At 51.0% G+C, this 15,549-nt stretch overlaps 1 protein-coding gene across 1 annotated transcript in view; it reads left to right on the forward strand.

Annotated features, from left to right (window-relative positions):
- The window catches only part of SHPK (sedoheptulokinase), a 29,241-nt gene extending 21,807 nt beyond the window's left edge, over positions 1-7,434 (forward strand). Inside the window, exon 7 of the mRNA XM_004433272.3 lies at positions 2,638-7,434. Coding sequence (XP_004433329.1) covers positions 2,638-3,050 — 413 coding nt within the window. The 3' untranslated portion in view covers positions 3,051-7,434. The remainder of the gene's footprint in view (positions 1-2,637) is intronic.
- The last annotated feature ends 8,115 nt before the right edge of the window (positions 7,435-15,549 follow it).

Below are 15,549 nucleotides of genomic sequence, written 5' to 3' on the forward strand. Positions count from 1 at the left end.
GGTCAAGCAGACAAGTGTTGCTGACCCACGTCTCTGCTTTCAGGCTGGCCAGGCTGGCCGGGACATCAGGGTTGCAGAGGAGTTCTGCCCCCTGGGCTGGCGTCCCCTCAGGAACACTTCATTTAAAGAACAGAACTTTGATTTGTTTTGCCTTGCATCAGAAAAGGTTTTTGAGATGCAGAACCGGTCACCAGAACCTTCGGTCGAGCTCTTTATCTAGATACCGGTCTAACTGGACTGAGTCTGTCAAGTGTTTACTGCGTTGGCTGGTGTTTCTCTTTATACAGAAGTGACTGTTTATCTTACCCCTGAAAGAGGTGGTAATATTTAATTTCTCTGTAAGATCCTCTCAAAAAGAAAAGCCTTTCCATTTGCATGGTTCTTATTTTGATGAAACAGAGAATGCTTTGAAGGTTAGTATTTTGTGTAACTTAACCTTTTGTGAAATTTCTACAGTTATGTCATTTGATTTAAAAAATACATAGTTGCAAATACAATAAAATTTACTCAGATAAAAGACATTACATTTATTAGCCAGAATGGAAATATTAAAGCATAAAATACAAATAAAACTCTCACTCTATTCAGAATACCCTAGGTTTGCATTATCTTCCAGGTTTGGAAAACAGGGAGTTCTACCCTGCTGTGGTAGTTTAGAGCAGGGACTCCGAAGCCAGGTGACCTGAGTCTGAATCCCAGCTCTACCATGTCCTGTGTGCCTTTGGGCAGGTTACTTACCCTGTCTGTGCTTCACTTCTCTCATCTGAAGATGGGGATCATCCTAGTACCTACCTCAAAGGATCGTGAGGATTAAGTGAGGTAATATTGCGAAGCACTTAGAATAGTGTCTGGCCCATAGTAAGTGTGATATAAACGCTTATTAAATAAGCATAGTGTGGTGGTGCAACCCAGGAGAGTGGCCTTGGTTCCCAGCTTTCCCCAAGGCGTTACGTGGCCTTGGCAAGTCCCTTCCCTTCTGTGTTTTCCCAGCTCTGAGGTTCTGTGGTTCTAAGTCCATGGTGTGGACATTTTGCAACTCATAGCAGTTAATCCCCGTGTAGATTCAGATGAGGTTGTGAGCCAACGGATGCAGAGACAGGGCTGGAAGCCGTGTTTCCCAGGCCTCCAGCTGGTGTATGCCTTCCTTAGGGGGCTTCCCAAGGCTGGGTCGTGGCCCAAGTGTTCCCAGTGAGGAAGAACACTTTATTTTAACATTTCCTTAGAATTCTTTTTTGAATTTTTATTAAGGAAATACAAGCATATTACTTTTTTTTAAACTATAGACTTTATTTGGATTTCAGTAGTTTTTCCACTAATGTCCTTTTTCTGTTCCAGGACCCAATCCAGGATACCACATTGTGTTTAGTCACCATGTCTCCTTAGTCTCTCTGCCTTCTATTTGATTGATCTGTGTTTTCTTTCTTATCTCCTTTCCTTTTTTTTCCCGTTAATTGGATGGTTTTACATTCTATATCTATTCTTGGAGAAGTTTCCAGCATACTGTGTTGCCTAGGATGTGGAGAGGTAGTCACTCTCATAAGTTCTGTGGTGGTGTGAATTGGTACAGCTTCTCGGGAGGGAATAGAACGGGCATATCATTTGATCCAGCAGTTCCCTCCAAGGACTCAGTCCTACAGATCTATCTGCTTGTACACACGTATAGGGTATTCACCAAGTGCATGATTTTTTCTGATATTTTAGTAGAATTTCTAGAGGGAGAGGAAAGTCGCTTATATCCATTCTGCCGTATTTAACCAGAGTCCTGCTGATCACATTTTGACTATGATATTTAAATTATTTCTCTCTCTAGTTCCTGAGCGTGTGTAGTTGAGTTTGTATGAGTTGAATGTGCTGACGATGAGACTGCACAGTGACTCTGGGGTGGTGGTTCTCAGCTCTGGCCACACACTGGAAATAGCTGTGGAGCTTTTAAAACAATGTTGCTGTCCTAGTCCCACCCGCAGAAGTGCTGATTCTTTGGCCTGGGGCCTGAGCATGAAATTTTATAAAAGTTCCTCAGGTGATTCTGATGCCCTCATGTGTTGGTAAGCACTGGTCTAGAACCTTCTACTCAAAAAGTGTGGTCCTCTGGCCAGCAGCACTGGCTTCCTCTGGGAGCTGATAACAAATGCAGACTCTCAGGGCCCACTCCAGGCACGCTGAGTCAGAGGCTGCATTTTAATAAGGTCCCTAAGTGATTTATATGCATATTCAAATGTGAGGAGCACTGATCTAGACTGGTGGTTTTCAGCCTCTGCCAGGGGTGGACTAGACTCTGATCCTGGGATTTCTGACACTATGAATAAGTCTAGTAGAGCTGCGATGATACTTATTGATAAGTGTATGCGTTTGGCCCCCTTGGGACCGAGGGTCCTATAGCTGTGGGGTGGGTAAGGCTCACAGCAACACTTAGGAGCTCTCTCCCTGAAGTCAGGCTGGGGTCTCCAGTGAGAGAGCTGGCTGGGATCTAGGGCAGAGCACAGCTAGCCAGACTCTGCGTCCCTGAGCTGGGAACAGCCAGCCACAGTGAGGAGAGGCAGCAAGTTGACCTATCCCCACCCCATGGGAATTCTTTACTGCCTCAGCCTGCAGCGAGGGTGTGCATGAACTCACACAGGTCTTCCCTCTCTCTGGCAGGCCTGGAGGTTGAAGAATCTGCTGTGTATTCACGCATGATCCAGGCAGCTGCACAGCAGAGAGACACCTGCCTAACCATCACTCCCACGGTGTTGGGCGAGAGGCACCTGCCGGACCAGCTGGCCTCGGTGACCAGAATCTCCTCCTCCGACCTCTCCCTGGGGCACGTGACCCGGGCCCTGTGCCGAGGCATTGTGCAGAACCTGCACTCCATGCTTCCGTTTCAGCAGCTCAAAGAGTGGGGCGTGGAGCGGGTGATCGGCAGTGGCAGTGCGCTGTCCAGGAACGAGGTGCTGAAGCAGGAGGTGCAGAGGGCTTTCCCTTTCCCAGTGTCCTTTGGGCAGGATGTGGACGCAGCTGTGGGGGCAGCTCTGCTCATGCTCCAGAGAAACCTCAACAAGAAGGAGTCTTAGCACACTCTTTGGCCAAGGGACTGTTGCAAATTTTATCTACTTAACATTCCTGACATGATCTTGGGGTCATCCTTTTTCTGGACAGCTGGCAGCTTTTAAGCAATGCTCGTTCTCAGGACACTATATTGACCAAGAACCTACCTTCAGGGCACACTCTAATAATGCAGCCAGGAGCTATCAATCAGGAGTCATCAACTAGATTCCCAAATCAGTGCCTTCTGAAAGAGACTCACCTGGGAGCTGGTTGCAAATATAAATGTGGGAAAAAGAAAGAGAGAGAAAGAAAAGGAACAGTAGCCCAGCATCCTGATCAGCAGGCTCACATGTGATTCACCTATAGCTAAAGAGAAAATAAATGTGGACTTCAGATACCAAAAAGTCTGGTGCTATGGGCTCCGAGTAAGAAAAGAAGACCTGTGCTCCACCCCATGTCCAGCTTTTGGATTGATTGTTTTAGGGACATAAAGCCCAGACGTGGGTCACTTGCATTGCTGGAAAAGTCATTCTCTACTGGATTTTACCATGTCACCCTGAGGCCCCAATCCCAATCTTGCTAGAGCAGGGGGTGGGCCAAGGACAGTGAAGCCGGCAGCTGAGATGATGATGCAGGGGTCGGGCTGGCCTCGCCATGTGCTTCCCCACCAGGGAGAGCCTGCTGCACTGGGTCTGCCCCAGATCTTCGCAACACAACTGGCTTGAAGGCATGGAACAGGGAAGGAAAAGCTGATGGCATGACCAGGAACGGGGAGAGGTGCTGCGTGTCCCCACCATTCAGGCGCATTGTTCCCAAGAGCCTGACCAGGCACCAGCAGGACCCTTTTCTGGGAGTATGTTTGTGCAGCAGTGTGTTTTTGCCCCTGCACATCCCTGGGAAACCTTCCAAGGGAAGGGATGCAGCTGGGCATGCTCCTATCAGAATGGGTGGCCAATTTAATCAGAGAGAACCCCTTCTCCCGCAGGCCCCAGCTCTTCTTTCTCTTGGTGGAGGCATTGCTGGCCCACCCTGTGTTCCCGGCTCATAGAAACATCCCACTTGAGTCGGCATTCCTGTAGGAATTCCAGAGCATCTTAAACCTTCCTGTGGTTGCTAGGGATGACCATGGAATGGCTTCCTGGAGAGGGCCACCGTTGCTGCATCTACTTGCAGTCTCCCAGGGTCATCCCAGGCCCGGGCAGACCTGACTCTGAGACACCCGGGCAACTATGAGTTTGGGAAGCAGTCATGTTGTCTCTTTGTAAATGTCACTTTATGAATTATATGATTGTCTGAAGCTCTTAGATTAATCTGCCTGGCCATGCTGATTGAAGTTCAGATACTAAAGCTCGTTCTTCCAGAATTAATAATTTAATAAAACACACCTCTTTGCTCTGGGAAGACTATAAGTTACAGCAGAGCTGCAGAGCTGGGTTTGGGAGGTCGGACATAGCCCTGAGGATCATTTGTAGGTTGTCCTGTAGAGAAGCCCTACTTGCCCCATGGTTCTACCAGGACAAGTGGCTGCAGATCACTCAAGAGAGTCGTGTAACTTTTCTCTCAGCCAGAGTGAGTTGACACCATCATTTTGGAGCCCCTGAGGAAGGCTTATGAGAGAGAAGTCACCTTGGGATAGGCTGAAGGATGGTGATCCTATCTGTCAGGAGGAGCTGGCCCTCAGACTTCAGGGAGGCTGCCTGTCTTATGTTCTCAGGGTGCTGTGGGTGTAGTCTGTAAACGTCAGATTAGGAACTGGATAGGTGTCTGGCAAGGCCAGGCAGCCCAGCCTAGTGCCCAGCGTGGTGCTGGAACTCTCTGTCCCCTTTCCACGTGTCCTCTCTACCTCTGATGGCTGAGCCTTGCACAGTCAAGCTTGTCAGCGAACAGTCCAGTATGTTTCTGTTGCACTTGGCCTGGAGCCTCTGCAGAGGGGTTGAGTACAGCTGCCAGCTCCTCATTTCTCCAGCCTGAAGTTACAAACCACTCACTGCTTCTTCTCTCATTCTCGGGAGGTACCAGTAAGTGTTTGAGACCAACGTGATCCTTAGATGAGGAGCTGGGCTGTTAAGGCTGTTTGCTAACATCCTCATCTTACCGAGTACGTGGTAGGCTTGCACTTTCCCACCTGATTTTCTTTGGCCAGTAAAATGTGAGCAGAAGCATGTCACTTCTAGGCAGAAGCCTTTAGGAGCCAGTGTGTGACAGGCCACATTCCTTTCCCTTTGCCACAAGTGACTGGCAGTGTCCCGGAGAGTGGAGGCCCTGTCAACCTGGGTCCCATGTGAGGGCAACATGGTGTAGAGCCCTTACCAGCCAGCGGGCAACGCAGAATGTGACTGAGAAATGAACCTTTGATGTTTGAAGCTGCTGAGATTTGGGGGTTGTTTGTTACCACAGCATAACTTAGCTCTTCCTGACCACTACAGCCACAGTAGAGATGTGCCTAAGAAGTCTCAGTTGCACCCAGCACAGACCCAAATGTCTCGTATTTATTGAGCGTCTACTGGGAGCTGGGTGTTCTGTCAGGTACGGTGGTGTGTTGTTGAATTTCCATCACTAGGGAATGAAATAAACACTATGACAGATTTACCCACATGCACAGAAGGAGGAGCAATTCATTCTTTATGCACCTGACCTCGAACTAACCCTTGGAGAATTTCAGTCCATTGATACTAACACCAGTTAACATTTTTTGAACACCTACTATGTACTAGGAGCTAATCTAAACCCTACTTGTTTGAACTCATTTGATCTTCACGATGATTCTAGAAGGTGGGTCCTATTATCCTCATTTCTCAGATGAAGAAACCGAGACACAAAAAAGTTAAGTAACTTACCTAAGATCACAATGCTAGGATTCAAAACCAAGAGCGACTTTCTTTAGCATTCTAGGTGGAGGGGTCAGGCTAGGCAAATATATTGACATTGAAGTGATTGGCACATCCAGGGTATGATGAATTGTCTGGTGGAACTTGGTCATAGGCAAATGAAAGGATGTCATGGGAGTTGTGGCTGGAAATGTTGGCCAGACTCTGAAGGGTCTTGGAAGCCAGACTGAGGGCTTTGGACTTGCTCCTGTAGGCAGCGGAGTGGAAGTGGAGGACTGTGGCTTCACAGGCTTTGGGAGTATAGCTGGCAGTGTGGACTCTGGATTGGAGGATGAGTGTTACAGGAGGTGGGGGCCCAATTAGAGGAGCCTAGAAAATGGCCTGTGGAGATGATGGGGCCTGAGCCAGCATGGGGGCAGGGGAGTGAACGCCAGCCCTCCAGCTCATTCCCCTGCCCCTGCCACACACGCCCTTCCTTTGGCCTTGGACTGTATATACTTAATGTTGATGTGGCTTTCATGTTCTCTATTTTTCTTTTCTTCTCAAGTGAACTGAGAAGGGCAGGGTCCCTATTAGGTGTTCTCTGCCCTGTCCTCTTGCATCTTCACTTGGGCTGATGCCCATGTTTGTCCTCCTCACAGGGCAGAACCCTACCCCTGTCTAAGGCCCAGCTTGGATGCCGTCCACCTGCTGCACGGTCTCCCTGGCAGCACATTTGCTGCTGGATTACGCTGCAGCTGGCGTCCAGGACCCCACTCAAGCTTTGCTGTTACCATGGCCTGTTGGCCCCTGGCTTGTGCCTGTGACGGGAAGCCCCATGCTGTAAGTATCAGAGAGCCACGCAGGTCTTCCTCCTCATCCATCCTGGCCTCCTCGAGGACAGACACCTTCTTATTCACCTACTCACTCCTATGGGTTCACAAAGGGCACAGCAGGCCCCCAGGAAAGAGGGTCGGTTGCACCTGACCTCTTCTCAGCCATGATTAGATGGACAGTCCACATCTTTGAAAGTCAGATATTCTTGGTATAGAGATGCTCACTTATGTGACTCATGAAACATTAAGCAAATCTTGTTTTTTTCATTAAAAAACAATTAGTCACAACCTCAAGCTAATGGCCGGATACAGCTCAGCAGTCAGCAGATGTGGTTCTCATGCTGAACTAATGGCGAGAACAAAAACCCCTCATGCCTGCCTAGAGCTTCACCAGCTCACAGAGCCTGTTCACACCCAGCCTCCTTATTAATCCCGGGAAAAGCCCATAAAGCAGGTTGAGCAGGGGCTGTTGCCCATTTGGTGGACGAAGAAACTACTGCCCAAGTTCCTGCAGCCGGTGTCTGGCACAGCCGGGCCTCTTCTGTCCTGCCTCATTCTCTGCCCACTCCCCTGACCCTCCATCCGCTTCTCCCTCTTGTTCCAGTCCCTGCCCTGGGTCTCCGCTCTGCAGAGTGGGGCTCCAGCCGTCGGGTGCTGAGTGGATGCCTGATCCCTCCCCAGCTCAGACGCCAGCTCCATCTGCTTCTGGAGCACGCTGACCCCCTCACGGACCCCTGCCCTTCCCGGGAGCTGACTCTTGTGGGTACCCAGACCTAATGCAGAAAGGAAAGTGGTTTTCTTCCATCTGGATCTGGGACCCCTGAAGCCATTTGCAATCTGAGAAGCAAGATACAAAAATCAGGGAAGTTAAGTCTCATAAATACAGGATGTAGAAAGCTCAAGACCAGACTAGTAGAGCTGCTTGGGTGGGTTGCAGGCCCCTGCAGTGGTGCGTTAACCACTTTCCCCCGGGCTGGGACTGGTACCACCCGGTTCCTACTTGGTTCCTTCTGGAGGTGGCAGGCTGACAGTTCCTGACTTTGGTAATGGGCTTTTTCAGCACTTGGGAGTTTGCTGGTTTCTAGCTGTGCCAGAAAGTCTGGGCTCAGTTTAAGTCAACGTGCCCCCTGGTGGTAACACCAAAAGACAGGACTGGGGCCATTAGTGACATGAGCGGTTTGGCATCAGTCACACCAGACTTGTCCAGCCACCTGCTGGTGTGGCCGCTAGCACTCTCCTCTTGTCCCCATCAGACCCAAACTGGAGAAGCGCCCCCTCCCAGAAGTCGTCATTAAAACATGATCCACTTATAAGGAGTTTTAATGGGTACATCATCACATAGATTCAAGAACACCCTGTTTCAAATTATAACCCAGAAAACTGCACTGATGGCTGCGATGCCCAGCCCCGAAGTCTTGTCCCCGCCACCACTTCATGAGTTTTAGTAGAACCACTCAGTACGGTGCTGTTCAGATAAAGCCAGGCCAGTGAATATTTACACCAGGCTACTTTGGGCGAGGCACAGAGCTGGGCTTAGAGGGGAGACGGAGGGCGGGAGAGCTCTGTCTTGCCCTGGAACCATTACAATCTGCGAAGCAATGCACCAGCGTCAGAGAAGTTAAAGCTCAGTGCGAGCTTTAGGAAGCTCTAGATGGCACTGTTCCCGCGTCGCTGTCCTTGGCCAGCTTAAGTGGCCTGTCTATGCTTCCTTTCCTTATCTGTAAAATGGGGACAAAATTGTCCTCGCCTTGTGAAACTTTGGGAGGGTCCGATGAGACAGTGCATATAAAGTGCCGATCCCAGAACTTGGCACGCTGCATGCACTCAGGAAGTGTTTGCCGATATTATTGTTGTCATTGTGATTTTGTGTGCCAATTGCCCCAGAAAGCACAGGTTGAAATTCTATAGAGTTCAGAGGTGAGCGCTTTATGAGGGAGGCTCTTTGGAGGAGATGGGATTTGACTGATAGAATCTCAGCATCCATAGGTCTCACTTGCCACCTGGGCCTTGAAGATGGGTTAAGTGGGGTGGATGGTGCAAGCACATCGGGCAGAAGACGGGCAGGGGACAAGTGTGGAGGCAGGCATAGTTAGTGTGGCTGGGGAGGTGTGTCTAGGTGACAGGAGGGGGTGGGCCACAGTGGGAGTGGAGACTGGGGCTGTGGGCTCAGGGTGCCAGGCCGAGGGGTAGGGCCTCGTTCAGCAGGGGGCGTGATCAGGAAGATGTTCTAGGATTGTGGATTGGGAGGTAGCGGGTTGGGGGGCTGGACTGGGGAAGGGAGGCACCTGGAGCTTCAGGTAAGAAGTGGCATCCAGCCACAGAGAAGGAGGGATGGGAGCCACAGAAACGTAGCCCAGATGGTGAGGACAGAGAAGGAGAGGGTGAAGATGACAAAGCACATGGGACCTGGTGACCACGAGAAAGTTGGTGCCTTTATAGGCAGGAACGCTGAGGGTAGGGAACATAAAGGGAAGAGGAGGCCATCCTGGGATGTGCTGATGGGAGGGGGTTTGTGGTCTTCACCTGGAGATTCTGGGAGGCAGGGATGGAGCTCAGGGGAGAGGGCTGGGCTGGACACCTGGATGGAGTCGCTGGCTTGGGAATGTCAGATGGGTCTTTGGAGGGGTGAGGGTCTCAGAGAGGGGTAGGAGGTGATAAGGGTCCTGGGGACCCCCTGTGTGTAGGAGAAGGGCAAGGTGAGGAGAGGTGGCCAAGGAGACGGAGAAGGAGCTGTCAGGGAGGGAGGAGAAGGGCCAGGATTTCCCCTGCGGCCCTTGGAGCATGCATGGTACTATGTAGACCCTGGGAGATGTTGTCAGTACCCACTGGCTCTGTTGACAAAGGGGACACATTTAGTGTATGTGTTATCCTCACTGGAGGCAGAAATCACCTTGGAGGCTAACTGGATGGTTCTGGTGGAAAAGTCTGACCTCCTTTCCCAGACGTTGCTCCTGGGCTGGTTGGTTCTCTCAGCACCCCTCTCAGATGTCTCCCACCCATGCCCAAAAGGTGCCCACGGCTGAGACCTGGGCCTGGCCCAGGCAGTGTGTGAGCCAGGGGCCGTACATGACAGTGTTGGATGCCACAGTCTTCATACTGAGGTGTTTCCCACGGCACCTCTGGCTCATGTGGTTAGGAGGAACAGTCACCCCAGAGGACTTGAGGGTTGAGGGGTCACTGCTGATGAATCTTTTATATATGTAGCAGATTGTTACCTAGTGATTAAGAATGAATTCCATGACCCAGCACTCCCATTTCTGGGTATACACCCAAAAGAGTTGAAAGCAGGATCTCAAAGAGATGTTTGTACACCCATGTTTATAGCAGCATTATTCACATTATTCATTTAGGAACCTAAGTGTCCATCAACTTAGGTGAATGGATAAACAAAATGTTGTATATACATACAGTGGAATATTATTCAGCCTTAGAAAGGAAGGAAATTCTGACACATGCTACAACATGGATGAACCTTGAGCACATTAGGCTAAGTGAAACAAGCCAGTCACAAACAAATAAATACTATATGATTCCACATATACGAGATTCCAGAGTAGTCAAATTCATAGAGATGGAAAGTAGAACGTGGTTGCCAGGGGCTGGAGGAGGGGAGAAATGGGGAGTTAGTATTTAATGGGGACAGAGTTTCAGTTTTGCGAGATGAAGAGTTCTGGAGATGGATGGTGGTGATGGTTGCACAACAATGTGCGTGTTCTTAATGCTACTGAGTTGCACACTTAAAAATGGTTAAAATGGTAAATTTTATATATGTTTTACCACAATTAAAAAAAAAGAATGAATTCCAAGGTTCATGTTAATTGGAGCTAAAATGGCACATATATAAAAAAGGGTCCAAGTAGGGTCATGCTATGGCATGGTGGGATGGGCCCAGCTTCCATGCCCAGACCAGCAGTGTGACCTGGTTAATCATCTAATTACTCGGTGTCACAGATTTCTCGTCTGTAAAATGGGTACAACACTCTCTGCCCCCTCACTGCCCAGTGTTGTTGTGTGGCCTGGGAGAGTGGGTTTGTGAAAGCTCTTGGTGAACTATACAGTGTCATGTGGAATCCATGCAGTGTCAGCACTTTAATGCCTGGCTCAAGGATCAGAGCTTGTGAGTTACTCCAGGCAGGGCTACGACGGGCCTTTCTGGCATGTGGCTGCTCATTTCAGGCTGTGTCTGACCCATGGCTCATTGGAATCCTTATCGGGTTCCTGAGGGCAGCCGCTAGGATGGCTTCTGCAGGGATTTTGGGCTGCAGCCTGTGTGCACACCCAGGAAGACCTTGCAGCTTTTCTCAGCCAGGGTCCAGGAGGGAATGAAGCCCTATTGTATGTGATGAATTAACTTTTCTCCTGTGCCTTTAGGATTGTCCTAGGAGAAGTGAGAAAACAGACATGTACAATTTTCTGTGTTCTGTGGTTCTATGAGGAACCTAGTTGAGGAAGACTGGAGACCCAGAAGGCCCCCACCTCAATCCCCACCACAGGTTTGGTCACACAGGGAACTAGAGGCCCAGAGAGATGGGACTGGGTCAAGGTCACACAAAGTCGGTGCAAAGCCAGCCCTCAAAACCAGGTCCCCAAATGCCAGACCAGGACTGCGTGATGGGTGACACGACCATTCCCATTCCTTCTACATGTTGAAAACAGAGCAGTTCCAGGGTGCTGGGTTTTACATTCTGGTTGTGAGACTGCATTTGTTGAGCTGTCTCTGCAGTCTTGTCTGCAAGAGTGGGGGGCTTGGGAGGCCTGAGCAGCACCCCCCTTCCTTGAGAGCTGAGGTCACAGCTCTGGCTGGTTCCAGGCCGTGTGTGGCTAAGTGCACTGCAGCCCTGCCATGGTTGGAGGAGGGGTAGCTGCTAAGTGGTTTCTAAAAAAGAGCAAAAATGATGGGAAAGGCTTTGGGATCCCCTGGGAATTGGAGCCGCAGCAACGGCAGCTGCTGCCATTGCTGGAAACGTTTTCCTTGAGTGCCAGAGCGCTCAAAGCCCATTCCTGCCAGTGGAGCAGCCGTGGCCGGGGAGGGGCCAAGGACCCTCACGGAGACGGGGAGGCAACTCTTCTCTCCACATCAGCCCAACTCTCCCTTCAAGTAGCAACGGCCTTGGAGCTCACAGGCACCTGCTGGGTCTGGGGTGTGCCTGCGTCTAGCTGGTGAGTCCCTTTTGTTGTTCCATGGCCAACGCAGGTGTTGGCTTCTAGAATGGTGTAGTGAGCCGTCAAAAGCTGGGCCCTGCCTCTTCTCAGCTATGTGACTATGGGCAGTTCCACTAGCCTCTCAGCACCTCAGTTATTTTGTCTGAGAACTGGGGATGATAACGGTGGCTGCCTGGAAGCTTGTGGTGAGGCATCAGTGGAGCTGTAGCTGTGGTGCACTTAGCTGGCTCATTGCGAGACTTGGTAAGTGATAGTGGAGGTTGCTGTCATCAATGTGTGTTACTTGCACCAGAGTCATCCTGGGACGAGGAGGCTGTGGCTGCTGCTGAGGCCGGTGGTTTGTGGCTGGAGGTTTCAGTGCGTTGTCCTCTCTGGAGTGAAGGAGTGCTGGGCTGGAGGCAGAAGCCCTGGGTTCTTGTCCAGGCTCCACTCTCTCTGTTTTTGGCAGTGTTCCTCTGGCTTTTCATCCACAGGTTGGGAAGCCCCCAGCTCTCCGTCCCTCTTTAGGAGATGCTCAGGGTCTGAGGGGACGAGGATGATCAGGGCTGGGTCCTGGACCAGCTCCCAAGAGCCTGCAGGGAGTCTGGAGGCAGACGGATGCTTTGGGCAGAGAGGGGAGCGGGAGAGCTATGCCCTAGGATGTCTCACCTGGATTGGGGAGAGAAGAAGGGAGGCTTCTCCCAGGTGGTGGGCAGTGTCCTTCCTGGCTCTGGGGTTGAGAAAGACCCAGGGGCCAAACCAGGTCTTTGCTGGGCAGGGTCGTTTTTCCAGGACCATCCTTTAGTCCAGATTTGTGAATCTCGTGTAACCAGGACCACCATCTCCATCAGATACCCCAAATCACGATTGGAAATTCCCCTGTCACTGTAGAATGTTCAGCTATGACAGGTGGGTTGCCATGGGGCTCACATGCTGGACACACCCCAGGCCTGGCAGTGACAGGGACTATCTTGTCCCTGTCTGCCCTCCCAGCCCAGAGCAAGTGGCCTCTCAGTCCCTGTCCCACACCCTGCTCTGGGAGAAGCTTGGTTTCCAGTAGGCAATCAGGTGCAGGGTGTGCAGTGCAGATTCAGGGTTTGTTGACTGATTGACTGATGGTACTGTGTGGGCGGCCTCATGTTTATTGGGTTTGGTTGGATTTGGACTGCTCAGAGAAAGAGGCAAAGCTGCTGAAGAAGAACATTGCGAAAGGTTTGCAAAAAGAGGCGCCCGCTGATAGGTGCCCTCTTGTTGGGCTGTAAGAGCCACTAGTCAGGCATCAGGTTTACTCTTGGTTTTGCAGCCAGCCTTAGCGAAGGGGGGACAGTCCTGGGAGAGCCAGGCCTGCATATGGCCTGGGTCTTATTCCTACTTCATTTAGGGTTTTGAGCTTCCCGGGATGCTTGTTTGAGCAGGAGGTTTGGGGCTTCTGATTGGAAGGGCATTGTCACCACCTGCCTGGCCCCAGGGCTGGGAAGGCCTGATGTGATTGGCCCCCAGCCCCTTGTGTGAGGTCTGGGGCTGAGTTGAGTGGCTAAGGAAGAGCTCTGAGCCTTCCAGAGAGGTGGTGGAGCGCTGGAGAGGCTCTGGACCTAGGCTGCCTGTGATCAAATCCAGGCTCCACCTCTTACTAACTGTGTGACCTCAGGCAAGTAATGTAACTACTCTGTGCTCCAGTTTCCTCGTCTGTAAAATATTTACCTCTTAGAGACATGAGAATGAAGCGAGTGAATGCATGTAAAGCATTAGAATAGTGTTTGCCTATGCTCACACATGTCAATTATTTTCATTCTCGCTAGGCTTCTGTGCCTTTTAAATGGCGACAGGCTCCCCATAGTATGAACAGTCCTTGACAGGAAGTTATCTTCTGAAAGTACAGACTAGCCCCCGGTGTCCACCCTTTTGAAGCTCCTCATGGCTTCCGACCATCCAAGCAGTAATGTCCACCTCCTGTTCCTTGGCATTCAAGGCCGGCAGCCGTCTGGTTCTGACCCTGCCACCTGTCCTCCAATCTTACTGGCTTCCTCTTCATCAGCAACTCCAGGGATCCCCCCAACCCCAGCCCAACCCTGCTCCCCTTCTAGGCCCAGCTCATTTTGTCACCTCCTCCACAAAGCCTTCTTCAGCACCCTGGCCCCTCCTGTGGTCCCCCTGCTCCAGATGGAGTCTGAGTCCTCTCTGTGCCCCCAGCACAGGGCCGGACACCCAGCAGGACTCAATGATGGGTGTTGAGTGACGGGATGAAGGAATGGGTGAGTGGTTGGAAGTGGGGCTCTCTGTGGCCGGGAACATTCCCTGCTGCAGGGTTTCCACCTAATGGATGGATCAGAGAAAGACTCAGGCCCTCCTGAGAGCAGAACAACAGGCAGAATGGGAAGTGGACCGGCTGTCAGCTGTCTGTCTTGTTCAGAGGATGCAGAGTGGTGAGGCTGCCTCATTTTTTCCCCACGGATCTGGGCATCAGATCACAGCTGATTTACTGCCATGGCCCAGCCATGTGCTCTGAATTTTCACTGCCTGAACCTTTGCTTGAAAATGCAGGCCTCGGGCTGGCCCCGTGGCTTAGTGGTTAAGTGCGCGCTCCGCTACTGGCAGCCCGGGTTTGGATCCTGGGCTCGCACCGACGCACCGCTGCTCCGGCCATGCTGAGGCCACGTCCCACATACAGCAACTAGAAGGATGTGCAACTATGACATACAACTATCTACTGGGGCTTTGGGGAAAAAAAGGAGGAGGATTGGCAATAGATGTTAGCTCAGAACTGGTCTTCCTCATCAAAAAGAGGAGGAATGGCATGGATGTTAGCTCAGAGCCACTCTTCCTCAGCAAAAGGAGGAGGATTAGCATGGATGTTAGCTCAGGGCTGATCTTCCTCACAAAATAAATAAATAAATAAATGAATAAATAAAAAAAAAAAAAGAAAATGCAGGCCTTGGGAAGCCTCCCGTTCCTTCAGTGGCTGTTTTCTGGAGTCCAGCCACTGTTGGAACATGAATCTCCCTGAATCCGTGTGGAAATGGGAACTAGAAGGATCTGTGTCTGATCTCTCTTATTTCCCCCACGGTAACCAGCACAGCTTTTTTTCATTAAGACATGGGTCAGGCAAGCTTCCTGCCCAGGAGGAGGTCACAGGGCAGGGGGGAGATAAAGCAGTGCTAGAAATTGCTAGACCGCATTGTGGACTGTGCTAAGAGGGCCGTGAGGGGTGGATGGACAATGAGCTGCGCCACTCTGGAGGGAGAGGAGGCACGACCAGTGCAGGGATCAGGGGGCTTTGTGGAGGAGGTGGCGTCAGTGCTGGATGCTGAGGGAAGATGGCATCTGAGTTGTGGTAGGATGTGAGAAGAGGAGAAGGAGGAACAAGCACCCAAGTGGAGGCACTGCCGGAACAAAGGCCACCGAGATGTGGGACAGCCCTGGGTACCAGCACACGGATGCCCAGCTGTGTGGAGGGAAGAGTAGGAGGTGAGGTGAGGAAGGGAGTGGAAAACAGTATCAACACAAGTTTACATGTGCGGGCACTGGCTGCCAGCTTAATTCCAGGTGTTTCAGGCCTGGATGGCCCACCAGCCCCAAATCACTTAAATTCTAAACGTTCAGGGCCAGGATGCTTGAAATACACTGATTTTACGAAAATGACACAAAGTGCAAAAATCCCCCACAAACTCAATAGTTGCAATAGCTGTGACGGGCACACATGGCACGGGAGGGCCCTTGTAGTGTGGAGTGTGAGTTTCACA

Source organism: Ceratotherium simum, chromosome 16 (assembly GCF_057802395.1).
Source record: "Ceratotherium simum simum isolate JZ-2026a chromosome 16, ASM5780239v1, whole genome shotgun sequence".
Classification (NCBI taxonomy): Eukaryota; Metazoa; Chordata; class Mammalia; order Perissodactyla; family Rhinocerotidae; genus Ceratotherium; species Ceratotherium simum.